This window comes from Onychomys torridus, chromosome 1, assembly GCF_903995425.1.
Source record: "Onychomys torridus chromosome 1, mOncTor1.1, whole genome shotgun sequence".
Classification (NCBI taxonomy): Eukaryota; Metazoa; Chordata; class Mammalia; order Rodentia; family Cricetidae; genus Onychomys; species Onychomys torridus.
Window position 1 is genome coordinate 565,737 of NC_050443.1, and position 21,798 is coordinate 587,534.

At 38.4% G+C, this 21,798-nt stretch overlaps 1 protein-coding gene across 1 annotated transcript in view; it reads left to right on the top strand.

Moving 5' to 3' along the window:
- The first annotated feature begins 480 nt into the window (after positions 1-480).
- The window catches only part of LOC118569090 (vomeronasal type-2 receptor 116-like), a 39,113-nt gene continuing 17,795 nt past the window's right edge, over positions 481-21,798 (top strand). Inside the window, exon 1 of the mRNA XM_036166813.1 lies at positions 481-695. Within this exon, the coding sequence (XP_036022706.1) occupies positions 481-695 (215 nt within the window). The remainder of the gene's footprint in view (positions 696-21,798) is intronic.

Consider the following 21,798-nt stretch of genomic DNA (forward strand, 5'->3'; position numbering starts at 1 on the left):
TGACTTGGTCAGGCCTGCCATGGGCCTTTTCTGGTCCTTTTCCCTTTCATCTACTTTTGCACCATCTGGTTTAACACGTTTGTATCATCATAAATGGCTTTCTCAAAAGAAGTTTCTTGGTTCACATTAGCAGCCAAATCCACTAAGAGAATTTCATGACTTGAGACTGGTTGGCTCTATGATCTTGGATGAAGTCATACTGCCTGTGGCTGGAGAAGATCATAGAAAATATTTTTCATCTGTCTTGTGATTGTTAATGTGGGGCCTCAGATTCAAAGCCTGAGGGAAGAAATTATTGGATAATTCCACAGGGAAGTAAAGAGTCTTGTCAGGAAGAACTTGGGATGATTCAAAGGATAGCTCCAGTTACCAATAAAATTATAAACAAACATGCACAAAAATATGAGCTATGCACATCCACCCTGGATGCTTGGAGTTCATGCTATAATGCTCATGGGTGGCCAGATACTTTTTGTTAATATGCTGTTCTCTTGGATTTTTATCTCTTGCTTTCTGCAGATTCCTATTCTTGTGTGCTCCTACAGCAGCAGTGAGTGCTTAGTCAGAAGGAATTACCGTTTAACTGGTAAAGGAAATGTGGTGATTACTGGGTTTTTTCCTGCATATGCTATCTATCCACTCAACAAAACAATTGATTGGCGGCTGACTAAATTTAACAGAGATTTTATGGTTGAGTACGTCTTTTTTTCAATTTATTCATTATCTAAATTTGGCATTCATATGCCCTGGGGGAAGTACAGAGTTCAATATCATTATTCCTCTCTTCCATCCCTAGATCTCTTCTGTGGTGCTGTCTTCTTAGTGACTCATCTTGTGCTTTTAAGGTATAAATGGCAATTTGGGTTTTATTCTTTTTCTTTTCTACAGTAGGCACCGGGAATATCCCCTGTATTCTCAGCCAAGCCTCAGGATTTAGATGTTTTCAATATTAGCTCTACTGTAGATGGGTTAGATAATAGAAGGATGATACAGTCAGTATTTAGTGGGATTCTAGAAGTCTAGCTGTGCTCCTGTGAGAAGAAATGAATGCCATTGAAGTCAGTGACCAGAGGTTTTGTTATGTATGAGGGACAAATGTTATCTATGTTTGCTGATCAAGATTTGGGAGCAGGGATGTCAGAATTAGACATTAGGACCAACTTTCTGCTTTAGAAATGCCTTCATCTGTCTCAGATTCTTTTATCTGACCTCTAATATTTGTATTATCTGATAACTTGGATGCTTACCTGTTTGCTCCATGAAAATACAGTGTGTACATGTTCATTGTTATGAATGTGTTTCTGTGTGCCCCTTAATTGTGATGTGGCCTCTGAAGACTGCTTCTACTTACTCTCATAGATACAAGACTAAGACATAGTGTCAGACAAGTCTAATTGAGTATCATATCTGCTAGAGAGAAATAATCATGTGTGTTAGGGTTTAAAAGAAGTCAGGTGTGTTTTATCCCAGACTGACATGCACATAGCTATGGATAACCACACAATAAGTATATGAAAATGAGAAGTGCAGCTTGCTCTCAAGTCTGAACTCACAAAGGGAATATGGAAATACATATTCAAGAGTTAGGTTGGAGGCAATGGGTGGAAAATCACCTAAAATAAACATAAGACTAAGGACGGATAATTGCCAGGATGGCCATACTGTGTCTGCTGACCTGTGGCTGTGGAGAAAGTAATCAAGTAAGCAGTGGAAGATGAAAAATGACATGGAATGTCACTTTACATGAAGGCTATTGTAATATGTTAATTCTGAAATTGATGCAATGAAGGCAGCGGGGAAAATTTAAAAATTGGCATCTAGATAAAATATTCTGTGGAAGAGTCTACTGGCTCCAGGGATGATTGCTTACTTCAAGTAAGGTTAAGAAGCTCTATGGTCTACCAGACATTTGACCTTGTTTACAAGAAGGAGATGTATCTGCTTTATAGCAGATGATGTCCCTGTTCTTCCCTGTTCCTCCTCTTCTTCTCTGCTCTCCAATATCAGCAGCTCAGCCACCACTCTACATCAGCGTAAGTCCCTCTTCAGCTTATACAGCAGCAACCCCATGTCTGCAAAGGGACTGTAATAACGTGAGTTCTTTGTGGCTGGTTGTCTGATATATAAATGAAGAGAGTGTTGTATAAGTTTGATTTAATATCTTATGATGTAAAAAAAATAAAACTAAAATAAACTTGCAATTATACAAGCAATAGAAATCACCATGTTTGATTTAGACAACACATTTTCAAATTATACTTTTCATAGAGAGTGAGGCACAGGCAACTATATACACTGCAAGGATCACAGCTGCTTTCATGCTTTTGATGAACTTCTTACACAGGTGTGGGAAAGTATGTATGTAATTAGAAAAGTGCATTGTTCTGTCCTTCTCCAGTTAAATTTCCTCGTGTTCTAATGGTAGCACTGTAAGTATATTTATCTTCATTGTCGTAACTACAAGAGATCATGAGTTGTGGGGCTATCATTATTTTCTATTTCACTAGTCTTTGTGTGGACTAATTATCTAACTGGATTTTACTTTCTTGTTTAAAGATGGTAAATAAATATTTGATAGGTACAGAATAATGTCTAATAGGTACAAATCATATCTACCATCTGATCTACATAAGCACATGTTGATGCACATTATAGACTCTTTTATGCATGGTGGTTAATTTCCCTGCAAAGTAGTAAAGACAGTTTCTCTCACTGTGTATGAGTGTGCTTTCCTTAACACTATCTTAGAAATATGGCTGACTTAGTATGTCCAAGCTGCAGTCTATCAGTTTGTGTGCATTTGTATATTAATAAATTGAAATAGCTCATGAATTAGATGAATATAAAAAGTCAGATTTTAAGATTTTTTTCTAATTTACTGTGGATATTCACCATTTTTCAGTCTTTTTCAAATTGAAGGACATAAATATCTAGTTACAGATTATTTGAAAATATTTTAGAATGTAAGATTTATTTTAAATATTTATAATATTTCATTCTGTAGGTGTAAAAAACTTTTAATTGTAAAAGTCTATTTATCTTTCTTTATTAAGGAATTTTTAATTCATTTTACATACCAACCACAGATTCCTCTCTTTTCCTTCCTCCTGCCTCTTCAGCCTTTCATCTCCCTACCTAACCCCCATTCCCTCCTACAACTTCCCATAGGGAGTCAGCAGAGCCTGGTGTATGCAGTAGAGCCAAGTCCAAGACCCTTCCCCTACATCAAGGCTGTACAAGGTGTCCCACCATAGGTAATATGCCCCCAAAAGCCAGCTCATGTGCCAGGGATGGATCCTGATCCTATTGCCAAGGGACCCCTTAAGCAGATCAAGTTAAACAACTGTCTGACTTATGCAGAGAACTAAGTAGGCTCCACAGCTGTTGGTCTAAAGCTCATGAGTTCCCACTAGTTTGGTTTGGTTGTCTCTGCAGGTTTCCCTATCATGATCTTGATGCCCCTTGCTCATAGAATCCTTCTTCTCTCTTCAAAAGGACTTTTGGAGCCAAGCAAGATGTTTGGCTCTGGATCTCTGCATCTGCTTCCATCAGTTACTGGATAAAGGCTCTTGATGACAGGGTATTCGCCAAATTGCTTATCTTTATCCTTTTTTTTCACTCTTTTTTTAAAATTATATTTGTGTTTAAATTGAACACGTCAGCCATGGGTACCCCTGTCCTCCCCCCTTCTGCTCAAACCCCCACCTTCCCCCCATCCCCTCCCCTCAATTCCCATCCCCTCCAGGGCCAAGACTCCCCTGGGGATTCATTTAAACCTGGTGGATTCAGTATAGGCAGGTCCAGTCCCCTCCTTCCACACAGAGCATGTGTCCCTATGTAAGCCCAAGGTTCCAAACAGCCAGCTCATGCACCAAGGACAGTCCCATAGCCTGGATGCCTCCCAAACAGTCCAAGCCTCTCCATTGTCTCATTTATCCAGAAGGCCTGATCCAGCTGGGAGCTCCACAGGCTTTGGTTCACAATCCATGTGCTTCCATTCGTCTGGCCATTTGCCCCGTGCTTTTTCCAATCCTGGGCTCAACAATTCACTCTCCCACAGACCCTCCTCCTTCTCGACAACTGGACACCCAGAGCTCCACCTGGGGCCAGGCCGAGGATCCCTGCATCCACTTCCATCAGTCACTTGATAAGAGTTCCAGCCCCACCATCAGGGTGTTTGGCCATCTGATTACCATACTAGGTCAGATCAGGGTTTCTTTCAACCACTGCCAGGAATCTACAGAGGATGCATCACTGTGGACCTCAGGGGACCTCTCCAGCACTCTGCCCACTCCTGTTCTCATGTGGTCTTCATCCATCATGGTCTGCCATTCCTTGTTCTCCCTTTCTGTTCCTGATCCAGCAGGGATCTCCTGCTCCCCCAAGCCTCCCTTCCCTCAAACCTTGCCCTTCATTACTCCCACTGTCGTCCAGGTTGTCCATGTAGATCTCATCCATTTCTCTGTCATTGTGTGATCCCTGTGTCTTTCCTAGGGTCCCATTTTCTAGGTAGCCTCCCTGGAGTTGTGTAGCAGTCTAGTCATCTTTGTTTTACATCTAGTATCCTCCTATGAGTGAGTACATACCATGTTTGTCCTTCTGAGTCTAGGTTACCTCACTCAGGATAATTTTTTTCTAGATCCATCCATTTGCCTGCAAACCTCATGATGTCATTGTTTCTCTCTGCTGAGTAATACTCCATTGTGTATATGTACCATATTTTCTTTATCCATTCTTCAGTTGATGGGCATCTAGGTTGTTTCCAGGTTCTGGCTATTACAAACAATGCTGATATGAACATAGCTGAGCAAATGCCCTTGTGGTATGATTGAGCATTCCTTGGGTATATGCCCAAGAGTGCTACAGCTGGGCCTTGGGGGAGATGGGTTTCCAATTTTTTAAGGAAGCACCATATTGATTTCCAAAGTGGCTGTACAAGCTTGCAATCCTACCAGCAATACAGGAGAGTTCCCATTGCTCCACATCCTCTCCAGCATAAGCTGTCTTCTGTGTTTTTTATCTTAGCCATTCTGACAGGTGTAAGGTCATTTTGATTTGCATTTCCCAGATAATTAGGGATGTTGAGCAATTCCTTAAATGTCTTTCAGCCATTTGAACTTCCTTTGTGGAGAATTCTCTGTTTAGTTCTATAGCCCATTTCTTAATTGGACTGTTGGGCATTTTGATATCTAATTTCTTGAGTTCTTTATATATTCTGGATATCAGCCCTCTGTCAGATGTGGGGTTGGTGAAGACCTTTTCCCATTCTGTAGGCTGTTGCTTTGTCTTGTTGACTGTGTCCTTTGCTCTACAAAAGCTTTTCAGTTTCAACAGGTCCCATTGATTGATTGTTTCTCTCAGTGTCTGTGCTACTGGTGTTATATTTAGAAAGTGATCTCTGGTACCAATGCGTTCAAGACTACTTCCTACTTTCTCTTCTATCAGGCTCAGAGTAACTGGATTTATGTTGAGGTCTTTGATCCACTTGGACTTAAGTTTTGTGCACGGTGACAGATATGGATCTATTTGCAGCCTTCTACACATTGACATCCAGTTATGCCAACACCATTTTTGAAGATGCTTTCTTTTTTCCATTGTACATTTTTGGCTTCTTTGTCAAAAATTATATGTTCATAGGTGTGCGGGTTAATGTCAGAGTCTTCAATTCGATTCCATTGTTCCACATGTTGGTTTTTATGCCAGTATCATGCTGTTTTTATTATGATAGCTCTATAGTAGAGCTTGAGGTTGGGGATTGTGATGCGTCCAGAGGTTGTTTTATTGTACAGGATTCTTTTGGCTATCCTGGGTTTTTTGTTTTTCCATATGAAGTTGAGTATTATTATTTCCAGATCTGTGAAGAATTGTGTTGGTAATTTGATGGGAATTGTGTTGAATCTGTAGATTGCTTTTGGTAAGATCGCCATTTTTACTATGTTAATCTTGCCTATCCATGAGCATGGGAGATCTTTCCATTTTCTGACATCTTCTTCAATTTCTTTTTTCAGGGACTTAAAGTTCTTGTCATATAGGTTCTTTACATGCTTAGTTAGAGTAACCACAAGGTATTTTATATCATTTGTGGCTATTGTAAAGGGTAATGTATCTCTGGTTTCCTTCTCAGCCTGTTTGTCTATTGTATATAGGAGGGCTACTGATTTTTTTGAGTTGATCTTGTATACTGCTATGTTGCTGAAGGTGTTTATTAGCTGTATCAGTTCCTTGGTTGAATTTTGGGGGTCACTCATGTATACTATCATGTCATCTGCAAATAGGGAGAGCTTGACTTCTTCCTTTCCAATTTGTATCCCCTTAATCTCCTTATGTAGTCTTATAGCTCTGGCTAGAACTTCAAGTACTATATTAAATAAGTATGGGGAGAGGGGACAGCCTTGCCTTGTTCCTGATTTTAGTGGTATTGCTTTGAGTTTCTCTCCATTTAATTTGATGTTGGCTGTTGGCTTGCTGTAGATTGTCTTTATTATGTTTAGGTATATTCCCTGTATTCCTGATCGCTCCAAGGTGTTGGATTTTGTCAAATGCCTTTTCTGCATCTAGTGAGATGGTCATGTGTTTTTTTTTTTTCTTTAAGTTTGTTTATATGGTGTATTACATTGACGGACTTTTGTAGGTTGAACCACCCTTGCATCCCTGGGATGAAGCCTACTTGATCATGGTGGATAATTGTTTTGATGTGTTCTTGGAGTCTGTTTGCCAGAATTTTATTGAGTATTTTTGCATCAATGTTCATGAGGGTGATTGGTCTGTTGTTTTCTTTCTTTGTTGCATCTTTGTTTGGTTTAGGAATCAGGGTAATTGTAGCCTCATAGAAGGAGTTTGGTAATATACCTTCTGCTTCTATTGTGTGGAAAAATTTAAAGAGTATTGGTATTAAGTCTTCTTTGAAGATCTGGTAGAATTCTGCACCAAAACCATCTGTCCCTGGGCTTTTTTTTTTGGTTGGAAGACTTTTGATGACTGTTTCTATTTCTTTAGGAGTTATTGGTCTATTTAAATGGTTTATCTGGTCTTGATTTAACTTAGGTATGTGGTACCTATCCAGAAAATTATCCATTTCTTTTAGATTTTCCAGTTTTGTGGAGTAGAGGTTTTTGAAGTATGACCTGATGATTCTCTGGATTTCCTCATTGTCTGTTGTTATGTCCCCCTTTTCATTTCTGATTTTGTTAATTTGGATGCTTTCTCTCTGTCTTTTGGTTAGTTTGGACAAGGGCTTGTCTATCTTGTTGATCTTCTCAAAGAACCAACTCTTTGTTTCATTAATCCTTTGTATTGTTCTCTTTATTTCTATTTTATTGATTTCAGCTCTCAATTTAATAATTTCCTGTCATCTGTTCCTCCTGGGAGACTTTGCTTTTTCCTGTTCAAGGGCTTTCAGTTGTGCTGTCAAGTCACTAGCGTGAGATTTCTCCAGCTTCTTTATGTGGACATTCAGTGCTATGAATTTCCCTCTTAGCACTGCTTTCATAGTATCCCATAAGTGTGGGTATGTGGTGTATTCATTTTCATTGATCTCTAGGAAGTCTTTAATTTCTTTCTTTATTTCTTCCTGAACTCATTGGTGATTCAGTTGAGCATTATTCAGTTTCCATGAGATTTTAGGTTTTCTGTAGTTTTTTGTGTTGTTGAAATCTAACTTTAAACCATGGTGGTCCAATAGAACACAGGAGGTTATTCCAATTGTTTTGTATCTGTTGAGATTTGCTTTGTGGCCAAGTATGTGGTCGATTTTAGAGAAGGTTCCATGGGGTGCTGAGAAGAAGGTATATTCTTTTTTTGGGGGGGTGGAATGTTCTGTAGATATTGATTAAGTCCATTTGAGCCATAACATCAGTTAAGTCCATTATGTCTCTGTTACATTTCAATTTGGCCGATCTGTCCAGAGGTCAAAGTGGAGTGTTGAAGTCTCCCACTTTTAATGTGTGTGGTTTTATATGTGATTTGAGCTTTAATAATGTTTCTTTTACATATGTGTGTGCCCTTGTGTTTGGGGAAAAATGTTCAGAATTGAGACTTCATCTTGGTGGATCTTTCCTGCAATGAGTATGTAATGTCCTTCATCATCTCTTTTGACTGATTTTTAGTTTGAAGTCTATTTTGTTGGATATTAAGATGGCTACACCAGCTTGCTTCTTAAGACCATTTGATTGGAAAGTCTTTTCCCAGGCTTTTATTCTTAGGAGGTGTCTGTCTTTGAATTAGAGGTGTATTTCTTGTATGCAGCAGAAAGATGGGTCCTGTTTTCATATCCATTCTGTTAGTCTTTGTATTTTATAGGTGAATTAAGTCCTTTAAGGGATATTAATGACCAGTGATTGCTAGTTCCTGTTATTGTTTTTGTTTTTTGGTGGTAGTGTATGTGTACTTCTCTTCTTTGGGTTTTACTGCTGTGGTGGTATCTATTGCCCATGTTTTCATGGGTGTATCTGCCTTCCTTAGGTTGGAATTTTCCTTCTAGTTCTTTCTGTAGGGCTGGGTTTGTGGATAAGTATTGTTTAAATCTGGTTTTGTCTTGGAAGGTCTTGTTCACTCCACCTATGATGATTGAAAGTTTTGCTGGGTATATTAGTCTAGGCTGGCATCCATGGTCTCTTAGTGTCTGCATTATATCTGTCCAGGTCCTTCTGGCTATCAAAGTCTCCATTGAGAAATCGGGTGTTATTCTGATGGGTTTGCCTTTATAAGTCACTTGGCCTTTTTGCTTTGCTGCCCTTAATATTCTTTCTTTATTCTGCACGTTTAGTTGTTTAATTATTATGTGGCGAGGGGACTTTTTTGGGAGGTCTAGTGTGTTTGGTGTTCTATAGGCTTCTTGTATCTTCATAGGCATTTCCTTCTTTAAGGTGGGAAAGTTTTCTTCTATGATCTTGTTAAATATATTTTCTGTGCCTTTGAGTTGGTGTTCTTCTCCTTCCTCTATCCCTATTATTTGTAGGTTTGGTCTTTTCATGGTGTCCAAAATTTCTTGGACATTTTGGGTCATGACTTTGTTGGTTTTAGTGTTTTCTTTGACTGATGAATCTACTTCTTCTACCATATCTTCAACACCAGAGGTCCTCTCTTCCATCTCTTGCATTCTGTTGGTTATACTTGCATGTGAAGTTCCTGTTTGTTTACTCAGATTTTCTATTTCCAGCATTCTTTCTGCTAGTGTCTTCTTCATTTTTTTTCTGTTTCCCTCTTCAGGTCTTGGACTGTTTCCCTCGTCTTTTTTGTTGCTTTTTCATATTCTTTCAGGGACTTATTGTTTTCTTCTGCTTTAATTGTCCTTTCCTCTAGTTTTTTATAATGTTCTTCCCATGTTTTTTTTTTGTTTCTCCACTTTATTTTTGATTTCTTCTATGTAAGGTTCTAGCCTCTTCATGGTGTTACTTATAAGGTTGTTTCCTTCTTCTTCTTCCATTCTGTGATGTTCAGGTCTAGCTGTTGGAGAAGGGCTAGGTTCTGGTGATGCTGTATTGCTCTTTATTTTGTTGTATGTACTTCTGCCTTGGCATCTGCCTATCTCCTTGTGGGTTCGTTCTTGGTCTTATCAGTGTACTTGGTCCAGACAGAGCTGACAGATTTAGGGAGCCTCTCTCTGGTCCAGATGGAAGCTCTGTGCCAGATGGGAGCTCTTGTCCAGATGAGAGTGCTGGCCGGATAATAGCTGGGGGGCTGGACTCTGAGTCTCAGGAAGTCCTTGGGATCTCCTTATCTTGTCCAGATGGGAGTCCTGGGCCAGGATGGAATGCTGGATGCTGGTCTCTAAGTCTCTGGAAGTGGCTGGGGTCTCTGGCAGATGGGTGTGGGGGCAAGGCGTTGAGGTTGTATTGTCCACTGGAGGGTCTCTCTGGTCCAGATGGGAGTTCCAGGGCAGATGGGAGCTGGGGGCTTGACTCTGAGTTTCAGGATGTGGCTGGGTCTCCGGCAAATGGGTGTGGAGGCAGGGTGTGGAGACTGCAGAGTCTGCCTGCAGTCTTGGGAAACAGGAGCCTTCCTGCAGGGCCTGCCGATTGGCTGGAAACTGGGGCCAAGTTGGGCAGGTCCTCCCGGGATGGCGGGTGCCCAGGGGTGGGACCCAGAGGCGGTTGCCTTTCTGACTATAACCCCAGGCACTCACCTCTGGTCCAGATGTTAGTTCCGGCTATCTTTTATTCTTGTTCATCTTTGGTTATGAATCTCTAATCTAAAATAACAGGGGGAAAAGCATGTTATCTATATTACAGCATTTTCCTTCCATAATAATTCAAACTCTTAACCATTGGGTTTTCTCTGAAAATAAAAAGATTAGGTGAATATCAGTTTGTACACTGAGTTAACCTTCGTTCTTTTTATTCAGAATAATGAATATTTATTGAATCTCTTTTGCTATAGAATAGAAATGATGTGTGCCAGAAGCACTTACCAATCCACACAGGATATTGATCCTTTCCTACTCTTCCTTCTGACCAGTCTGTGAATTCTGACACCATTGTCACACTTCTTAAAATATTATTATTCATCAGTTATCAAAATTATATTTTTCAGTAATGGCACATCCTTTCTATGTAATCCTCAATTATTTGCACTTATTTCTTTAAGCTTTGAATTGCCATGTTCTCAGTTATATTATACAAGCTCATAAAAATTTAAGTAACTTTTGAATATATTTATCATCATGACGTCAATATCTATTTATGGGGTAGAGGATGATAATTCATCATATGTAAAAATGTACAATGATTAAATTATGGAGTTTAATATGTCCTTCTTTCAACTTTAATCATAATAATTATACATTTTCTGGCAAACCATGAACCATGTGCTATCCCAACCAAGTATGTTGCTGGATATTGTGGTGGTGCACACCTATAACCTGAGCATTTTTTTTTTTGGCACAGACAGGTTTTCAAGGCAGGGTTGGTCTATATAGAGAGTTTAAGAAAACCCAAAGACATATTTATATATTTAACAATAGCATTCTTTTAGAAAAATCTTTCTTAATGCTCTTAAGTACAAGAAATACTTTTAAGTAGATCTAATAAAACAACACAGTTTGGGAATACCTTTTAATAAAAAATTGTATTTAATAATTTTGGGGGAGGATATAAAATCCTGTGTAGTTGCCCACAGTGTATTTGTATCTTGGTTTCCAGGAGAACAAAATGTCAAGCTCCACATCTGTGTGCTCATAGTGAAACAGAGAAACATTCTCCCATTTGTTTGCATTGATGTGTACATAATGCATAGAAACACAAATTAGTCCTTAATTACATCACCTGAGCTCTGTAGTTTTTAAAGCTTTTAAACTAATATGTTTTGTGTTGAAATTGTCTTCTCAAGATTTTGAGCATCAAAGCCCATTGATTTGTATAAAATAAAGTTTCTGGGCCAGAATGCCATATTTTGAGGGTATTTTGAAAGTATTGTTTCATGTGGGTGTGTTATTGAAGGCTGTTATATGTAAACACATCAGCTATCTAAAGGTTTAGAAACACACTAGGTGAGTTCAATATAAAGATGGAGTTGACTTATGATGTTCTTTGACTTCAGATTTTCTCTATTTGGGTTTTTTGTTGCATGTTACTTGTCTGTTGCTGAAAATGGGGAATTGGAGTCACTTAACCATCTCTGTTTTAGGGTTGATCTGTGCCTTTGAATTTAATACTGTTTCATTAAGGAAGATGGGGACTCCTATGTTTAATGTGTACAAGATTAGAATTGTAATGCCCTATTGTTGGATTTTTTCCTTTATTTAATAGAAAGTATGCTTCGCTATTTCTTCTGAATAGGTTTTGCTTGATGCCTTAGTTGTTACATCTTAAGAGAGTTATGCATGCTAAGTTTTTAGTTGCATTTACTTGGGATCCTCTTTCCATCCTTTAATTCTAATTTGAGGTTGTGAATTGTGCTTCTTGGAGACAGAAAAAACCTGGGTATTGTTTTCTGGTTCAATCTATTTGTGCTGTCCATGAGATCATAAATATTAAGAGTTATATTGGATGGTATGTCTTACTTCCTGTCATTTGTTGTTGTTGTTGTTTTTAATTGTTCTATTAGATGTGTATTATTCAGTGTTCTGGAGTTGTTCATTGTTCCCTGCCATCTTGGACATATTTAGCCTTTTCTTCAGACCTAACTATTCCTTCTCATTTCCTTTGCAGAACTGGTTTAGTGGTGATAATTTCCTTCAACCTCTTTTATCATGAAAAATTTACCTTTCCCTTTTATTATGGCTGACAGTTTTGCTGTTTATATTAGTCTGGTGGAGCATTGGTGCTGTTTCATTACTTCTGGCTTTCTAGTCTCTACTGAGAGAATCTGCTGCTGTTCTGATGGGTCTCTCTTTGAATGTGACTTCATCTTTCTCATTTGCAGCTTTCTGTATCCTTTTGTGGCTCTGTATACTAACTGTCACTACTATTTTATAACATTTTAAAGCTTTTTTTTTTGGTCCTCTATATTTGGAGTTCTGCAAAATCAAATAGATGCAATATATGCCTGTAAAACATTGCAACCAAAAGCTAAAGAATAGACATTCTTCCTTGCAGTTCATAGGACTTTTTGCAAAATAGACCACATAATAAGATAAAAGCAAGTCTCTGAAATACAGAAAAAATAAAATCACATCCTGTATTTTTTTTTTTTTTTGGTTTTTTGAGACAGGGTTTCTCTGTGTAGCTTTGTGCCTTTTCTGGATCTTCCTCTGTAGACCAGGCTGGCCTTGAATTCTGTCTCCCAAGTGTTGGGATTAAAGGCATGCACCACCACCACCTGGCCACATCTTGTATTCTATCAATCCTCCATGGACTAGATCAAGATAGAAACAACAGAAGAAAAGAGTGAAAAAAATAAATTTATGGAAGCTAAGTTACACAAAACTGAATCAAACTCAATTGAAGGAAAAAATAAAAAAGGAACTTGTAAAATTCTAAGAGTTGAGCAAAAATTAAATCACAGCATACCAAAACATATGGGAAAATTGAAAATGGTCATAAGAGGAAAGTTTTATGGCACTTGAACCCACATCAGAAAGTTTGAGAAATCACAAAATTAATAGCTTGATGAGACACATGAAAGCCTTGAAAATACAAGAACAAATAATAACTCATAAAGGCAAGTGGGAAGAGATCATCAAAATCAGGGCAGAAATTAATGACCTACAAATGGGAAAATCAATACAAAGAATGAATGAAACTAGAGATAAAAGACTGACGAAACTTGAGCCAATTAGAAAAAACATAAACCATCAAAATTGATAAATTTTATAATAATAACTATAATATTATTTTATATATAATAATAAGAATCACAATTAATAAAATTAGAGATGGAAGGGGAGACATTATAACAGACACTGAGGATGTTTCGAGAATTGTAAAGAGATATTTAAAAACATATATGTTCTTCTGAATTAGATAAGTTTAAAGAAATGGATAAATTTCCAGATATATATATTTTCTACCAACAATTTAAATCAAGATGACATTATTAAGTTAAATAGACCCATAACATCTAGTGAGATCAAAACATTAATTAAAAATCTTCTAAGTGAAAAGAAACCTCAAGATCAGATGGGGTCAGTGCAAAATTGTACAAAGCTTTCAAAGAAGATCTTACACTAATATATCAAAAAAGGAGAAGAAAGAACATACACTTTATGAAGGCAGTATTACTCTGATTTCAAAAACACATAAAGACCCTACCAAAAAAGGGAAAAATTATAGGTTAATGTTGAATGAATGTAGACACAAATAAAAAGCTTGAAAACTAAATTCCAGAACACACCAAAATGGTTATAAGGCATAATCTTGTTGTCTCATTCAAGACATGTTAGGCTGGTTGAACATGCTTAAATTAACTATTGTAATCCACCATTTGAACAGACTAAAGTACAGGAAAAATTGATCAGTTGATTAAATGGATTAAAGGCCTCTGATAAAATCCAACAGCATTTCATGATAGAAGTCTAGGAGAAGATAGGGACACAGAGAATGTACCTTAGCATTATAAAAGGAACATGTAATAAATCCACAGCCATCATCAACAGAAATACAAGATAACTGAATATGTTTCAATAAACTTCTGAAAAAGACAAGGATGTCCAAGAGAGATAATGATGTAGTGAAATACAAGGAAAGATCCTGAAGACTGTCTCAGAAATCTAGACAGCTGATACAGACATTCACCAGCACAGCAGGATACAAAAGCCTCACAGAAAATCTGATAGACAAATGCTAAACATACTGAGAAAGAAATCAAGAAACCAATCTCTCTCAGAATAACTGTCCAAATAAAGTATCTGTGGATAAGTGTAGCCAAGGTGGTGAAAGATAGATGCAATGAAAGATTTAAAAAAGATACTGTTGTGTGGTATTCACTACAAAAGACTTCTTGGACTAGGATATAAGCCAAATGAAGTCTTTATTAGCTGGACAGGACTGCACCAGGTGTTTCAGATTACAGTGTAATCTCACACCAAGCCTTCTCCTGGTGAGCTTTTAAGCACAAAAACCATGTTTTTGATTGATGCACTTCAGTTAACAAGAACAGTTAGTCAGAAGCAGAACTACAGGAGCACAAGTGCAAGGTTAGTACATTTTGAGACTTTCTCAGAACTATATGGATTTGATGTATTAGGTCTTTGTTTTAGTTTTGGTAGGTGGTGCTGTTTACATGCTGAGATTTACAGTCTGAATGGCACTTCTATTATGGAGTCAGTTCTTTTAAGGTCTGGGGCCCTGTTACAATACCGGATGATGAAAGATCTACTAAGCTCATTGATTGGTAACACTAATTATTGTGAAAATGCCCGTCCTACCCAAACCAATCTCCAGATTCAAGGAAACCCTCATCAAAATTTCCAGTGTCAGTTACCACAGAAATGGAAGAATAATTTTAATTTTCCTGTGGAAGCACAAAAGAATAAATATAGATAAAAAACAATCCTGACCAACAACACTGCAGAAGGAGTCATAATCCCAGATTTCATGTTATATTTTAGAGCTATTCCAATAAAAACAGAGTGAGTATGGTGTGGTGATACTTTATTTGTAAAATGTGATTTTATTTGTATATTAATAAAGTTGCCTTGGGGTCAGAGCAAGCCATAGCAGAAGCTGGGTGGCGGTGGTGCACGCCTTTAATCCCAGCACTTGGGAGGCTAGGCTAGGTGGATCTCTGAGTGTTCAAGGATACAGCCAGCATGGCGACACACGCCTTTAATCTCAATACCAACCATAGAAGACCTGGAGGTCTGTACAGACAGGCAGTTACAAGGAGGTCATGTGGCTGGGTTTAAAACTAATGAGAAAGCAGAATAGAAAGTCTATAAAAAACACACACACACAGAAGTAGCTCTCTAGCTGAGAGGAAAGACATCAGAAGCAGTGAAGGGAAAGGTTTTCAGCTCTTGCTCTGACCTCATGGCTTTTAACTCTGCAATTGGATCTGTGTTTCTTATTTAACAAGATGGTTACATCTACAGTATGGCATAAAAACTGACTCATTGGCCAATGGAATAAAATTGAGAATACATAAAAACATATAAACCTACACTCATACAGTCACCTGATTTTTGTCAAAGAGAAAATAATACTATTGGTCAAAATATGGATTTTTTTAAGGTTCCAGCCATACTGAATCGCTACTGAGTAGAATAAGGAAAATTTATTCCTGTATTTCCACCTATGCAAACTCAAATTTCAGATATCAGGGACCTCAGCATAAGACCCAACTATTACAGGGTATTACCATTGCTCTTGTTTACTGTCAAGAACTTAATGGTAAAGCCCCATTTCTGAAGAAAACATGCTTGAGTCAATAAATATAGAAAAATCAAACTGGAGAGGAACAGGATGCTGCAGCATTGCTGGATGGCTTTCATAATGCTAAAAGTTGCTATGCACATTCCTAAAAATAAAGGAGGAAACAGGACCATGGATTTGGGGAAAGGAGAAACTTATTCACTGCTGGTGGGATCAAAAACTGGTTCAACAATTGAGTTTCTACTTTGATAAGTGTTCCTTCACATAACATCTCTTCAATTAAACTATTTGGGGATTCTTGTTACTGTGGCTTTTAACTGTGTTATGTACTCTGATGTGATTCTTTGACTGAGGAAGAGTTTGCAAAGCACTTCCTTTTCTGCAGGTGTTCTCTTGTCTCGGTACCTTCCAACTCAACTCCAAAGATCTTTTTGAGATTACTGGAAAACCATTGTCAAATCTTATTTCGTTTCCTGTGACTTTTAATTCCACAAAAGTGAACAAAAGATGTCTAGATGTGTCTCACATATTTATGTTCATGTTTTTGATAAGTTTTGAGTTGATTTTTACCATGGGATGAGAAACTAGGGATAAATTTCAACTTTAAGTCTGTTATGGTCTAGTTGCCCCACCATCACATGGAAGAAAGTGCTTGGTCCAGTTGTCATAGTTGACATTTCTTGCTCTCCTCCTCCTCCTCCTCCTCCTCCTCCTCCTCCTCCTCCTCCTCCTCCTCCTCCTCCTCTTCTTCTTCTTGTTCTTCTTGTTCTTGTTCTTGTTCTTGTTCTTGTTCTTCTTCTTCTTCTTCTTCTTCTTTTTCTTCTTCTTCTTCTTCTTCTTCTTCTTCTTCTTCTTCTTCTTCTTCTTCTTCTTCTTCTTCTTCTTCTTCTTCTTCTTTGTCCTTTGAGACATGGTTTCTCTCTGTAGTTGTTATGCCTGTCCTGGATCTCACTCTGCAGACCAGGCTGGCCTAGAACTTACAGAGATCTACCTGGCTCTGTCTCCCTAGTGCTGGGATTAATGGCTGTGTCACTGCTGCCCAGCTATTCTTGCAATGCCATGATGAAGCACAATATTCTATGTATGTGGATGGCACTTTATGCTTTAATTTGTCCTACTGATCTATGGGTAACATCATTTGTAACTTCTGAGTATATTTGGTGGAAAACCCCTTTGGTCAGATAGTAGAACAGCTCATCCTGCTGGTTTCTTGCCCTTTCTGCTTGGATTACCATTTCCATGCTTTTGCTGTAAGGTTGTCTTTCGTTGGTGGTGGGGTGGATATTTTTGTTAAAAGGTGGCATTGGTGTAGATGCACATGTTTGTGCCAGTGTACATACACAAGTGTGCTCCAGAATGTGGGTGACAGCAGTCAACCTAAGTTGTATTTAAGTGGACCCAGCCACATTCTGGAGGCATGGTCTCACACTGTCAGAGAGTTTACTAAGATGGCTAAACAAACATGAGAGCAAGATTTAGGGATCCACCCTACCCATAACTCCAAAACTGGAACTGAAAGTATTTACTCCTGTGCCCTGAGTGAAACATGAGGGATCAAACTCAGGTCCTCATGCTGGAATGGCAAACCCTTTCCCTAGTGAGCTCTCTCACAAGCCCTGTGTTCATTCTGTTAGACAAAAGTATGATACACATTTACTATTTTATATTCTTAACTGACTTGCATTTATAATTTTATTTATCCTGTTCTAGTATTTCTTCCAAATATCATTGCCTTTCCATAACTATGCATCAATTACTATCATAACTATCTTAATAGTTAGTTTTAATGGGTTTAGATTGTTACTAAACAGCCAGGGTTCCTCTGAATCATTCATTCTGTACACACAGATGCCAGGCCTGCTTTGTTGTCTCATGAGCTTAAGAAGTTATTCATCTCCTTTTCTACAAAGCCTACCAACATAAAGAAAATAACATTGCATATTCATGAATCACTAAAAGTGGATCGAAAGTATGGGAATGAACTTTGGCACACAAATCAAAGAATGATTTACAAAGTACAACCCCAATGAAACAAAACTTTATGACTATTATATTTTTCATGAGAATTACCACAATATTCCCCCATGTGTGTAGAAATTTGGTCATTACAGAGAGCAAGTTATTTTCTTTCCTACTGACTAATATTAAGAGAATGAGTACATAGATCAGAAGGTAACACTCTGGCATTCAAATGTGAGAAGTGGGTTTACATCTGCAGATTGCAAATGGGTAGAAGGGCATTGCAGTGAATCTTTTGGTGAAATGAGCAACAGAGGCAGGAGAATTACTGCCATTCCATGAGCTTCAAAAAGACATAGCATTAAATAATGTGCATGATAATGATGCCCATATCAAGTTGTTTTTAGTCTAGCATCCATTTGTGTATACACACCCCCACCAAGTAATAAGTACACATATTACACAAACACTCATATAAAAATGAACTGTTAAAGAAATGTCAACTGCTCTTTAGACATGTTGAATAACCTGATGTTCTTGAAATAAGCAGTGTCTTAGCAATGGGTGGCTTGATCAAGAAACATTTATTTCTTGTAGTTGAACAGATTGCAAGTTGAATACCAGGATATTTGAAGATCTCATCCTAATTTTTGGACATAATTTATCACAGGAACAAAGCAACTACATTAATCCCTCTTGGAGCTCAAGTTATTGAGAGGCTCAGCGTTCTACAACATCCTAAAGAAATGAAGCAGAGGGCCATTTTGATAATATGGAAACAATACAGTAGAAGCTTCTGAAAACATACATACATACAAATATGACACAGTCACAACTAGACATTTCTCAACACACAATGAAACTTACAGATCTGAGAATAGGTTAATTGAATTGTTGGCCAAATGTGCACTATGGAAATACCCAAACACCCTGGCTACTGCCAAGGCTATTGCTCGCTCTACACAAAATATAGGTAAGGCCCTAATGCTGAAGACAACATCGACATGACATATTGAACACAGAGATGTTGAGCTGGTGCCAACCTAGAGTATTCACTCCTATGGAATAGCATTTGAGTTACTGGAAAGTGCTCTCTACATACTACCAAAGGAGAAAGGTAAATAACAACCTAGCTAAGATTGCTCTGATTGTCAATGGTTCCCTGACTGCAAGATACACTGGTACAATAGCAGCACAAAGCTTGTGAGAATAACCAACCAATATCTGATTGGATTTAAAGTTCACTCAATGAGATGGAATCCAACACTGCTCAGGTGGCCAAGAACATGAGACTAGATAGGCCACAGACTTAGGGAGAAGTCAAATAATACTGTTTTTGCTGTAGGAATACAGAAATGAAGTGACTCCATAGGGCATTTTGTTATGTATATAGATACATGTTTTACTCAGCCATCATCAGAGAAGTTACCTGCAACAGTAGCACAGTCAGTCCTAAATGGGTTGTGATCATAGAAACTATTCCCTGTGGCTCAGGGAATGAAGCAGAAGAGGAGGTGGAAAGATTGTAAGAGTCAGAGAAGATGCACAACACTGAGGAAACAAAGTCATCTAAACATAGCAGGACTGCTGCACATGTGAGCTCAGATAAACTTGGAAGCATGCACAGGACCTGTACCAATACGAGACAGATGCAGTGCCTGTGCCGAGCTGAGAAGTGGACACAAGCCCCCATTTTTAATTCAGAAGCTATCACAAGGCTATCACAATCCTCCATCTCTAACCCAGTGGTAAACAGAAAACTAGTTTTCTCTAAGGGAGACTTGTTAGGTATATATTCTTTTTCTTTTCTTTCTTTCTTTTTTTTGCATTGTTTGGTTTGCATTTCCTCTTTTTCTCTTTTTATTATTAAGAAATTTTCTATTCATTTTACATACCAAGCACAGATCACCCTCTTCTGCCTTCTCCCACTCCTTTGACTCCCCCTCCAACCCATCCCCCATTCACACCACCTCCAAGGCAAGGCCTCCCATAGGGAGTCAGCAGAGACTGGAACATTCAGTTGAGGCAGGTCAAAGCCCTTCCTCCTACACCAAGGCTGTGTATAAACAACTGTCTGGCCTATGTAGAGGGCCTAGCCCAGTCCCATGGGGGCTCTATAGCCACTGGTACATAGTTCATGAGTTCCCACTAGTTTGGTTTAGTTGTCTCTGTACATTTCCCCATCATTGATGCCCCTTGCTCACAGAATCCCTCTTTTATCTCATTAAACAGACTCCTGAAGCTCAGCCTGGTGTTTGGCTGAGATCCAATCCCTGGATCTGATTCCATCAGTTACTGGATGAAGGCTCTATGATGACAGTTAGGGTATACACCAATCTGATTATCAGAGTAGGTCAGTTCAGGAACCCCCTCCACTATTGCTAGTAGTCTAAGGTGGGGTCATCCTTATGGATTCTTGGGAAATTACCTAGCACCCTGTTTCTCCCTATTCCGATGATGTCTCCATCTATCATGGTATCTCTCTCCTTGCTCTCCCACTCTGCCCCTGTTCCAGCTCAAACTTCCCATTCCCTTAGGTTCTCATCTCCCATCCCCTACCCTCCACTGCCCACCCCATTCATGCCCAGTGTGTTCATGAAGATACTATATATTTCTCCTTCGTAGGGTGATCCATGCATCCCTACTAGGGTCCTCCTTGTTAGCTAGCTTCTCTGGAGCTGTGGATTGTAGTATGGTTATCCTTTGCTTTACATCTAATATCCACTTATGAGTGAGTACATAGCATGTTTGTCCTTCTGGGTCTTGGTTACCTCACTCAGGGTGATATTTTCTAGTTCCATCCATTTGCCTGCAAACCTCATGATGTCATTGTTTTTTACTGCTAAGTAGTACTCCATTGTGTATATGTACCACATTTTTTTTTTATCCATTCTTCAATTGAGGGTGATCTAGGTTGCTTCCAGATTCTGGCTACTACAAATAATGCTACTATGAACAAAGCTGAGCATGTGTCCTTATGGTATGGTTGAGTATTCCTAGGGTGTATGCCCAAGAGTGGTATAGCTGGGTCTTGAGGAAGATTGAAATTTGAAATTCTCCAAATTTCTGAGAAACTACCATACTGATTTCCAAAGTGGTTGTACAAGTTTGCACTTCCAAAAACAGTGGAGGAGGGTTCCCCTTGCTCCAAATCCTCTCCAACATAAGCTGTCATCAGTGTTTTTGATCATAGCAATTCTGAAAGATGTACAATGGTATCTCAGAGTTGTTTTGATTTGCATTTCCCTGATGACTAAGGATGCTGAGCAGTTCCTTAAATATCTTTCAGCCATTTGTGATTCTTCTATTGAGAATTCTCTGTTTGGCTCTATAGCCCATTTTTTAATTGGATTGTTCAGTATTTTGATGTCTAGTTTCTTGAATTCTTGATATATTTTGGAGTTCAGCTCTTTGTCTCATGTGGAGTTGGTGAATACCTTTTCCCATTCTGTAGAATGCCATTTTTGTCTTATTGATCATGTCCTTTGCCCTGAAAAAGCTTCTCAGTTTCAAGAGGTCCCATTTATTAATTGTTGCTCTCAGTGTCTGTACTACTGATGTTATATTTAGGAAGTAGTCTAGTGTGCCAATTCATTCTAGACTACTTTCTACTTTCTCTTCTATCAACTTCAGTGTAGCTGGATTTATGTTGAGGTCTTTGATCCACTTGGACTTGAGTTTTGTGCATGGTGATAGTTATGGATCTATTTGCAATCTTCTACATGTTGACATCATTTGTTGAAGATGCTTTCTTATTTCCATGGTACAGTTTTGGCTTCTTTGTCAAAAATCAGGTGTTTGTAGGTGTGCAGATTAATTTAAGAGTTTTCAATTCCATTCCATTGGTCCACATGTCAGTTTTTATGCCAATACCAAGATTACTATAGCTCTATAGTAGAGCTTGAGGTCAGGGATGGTGATAACTCCAGAGGTTGTTTTATTGTATAGGATAGTGTTAGCTATCCTAGGTTTTTTGTTTTTCCATATGAAGTTGAGTATTGTTCTTTCCAGGTCTGTGAAGAATTGTGTTGGGATTTTGATGGGGATTGCATTGAATCTGTAGATTGCTTTTAGTAAGATTGCCATTTTT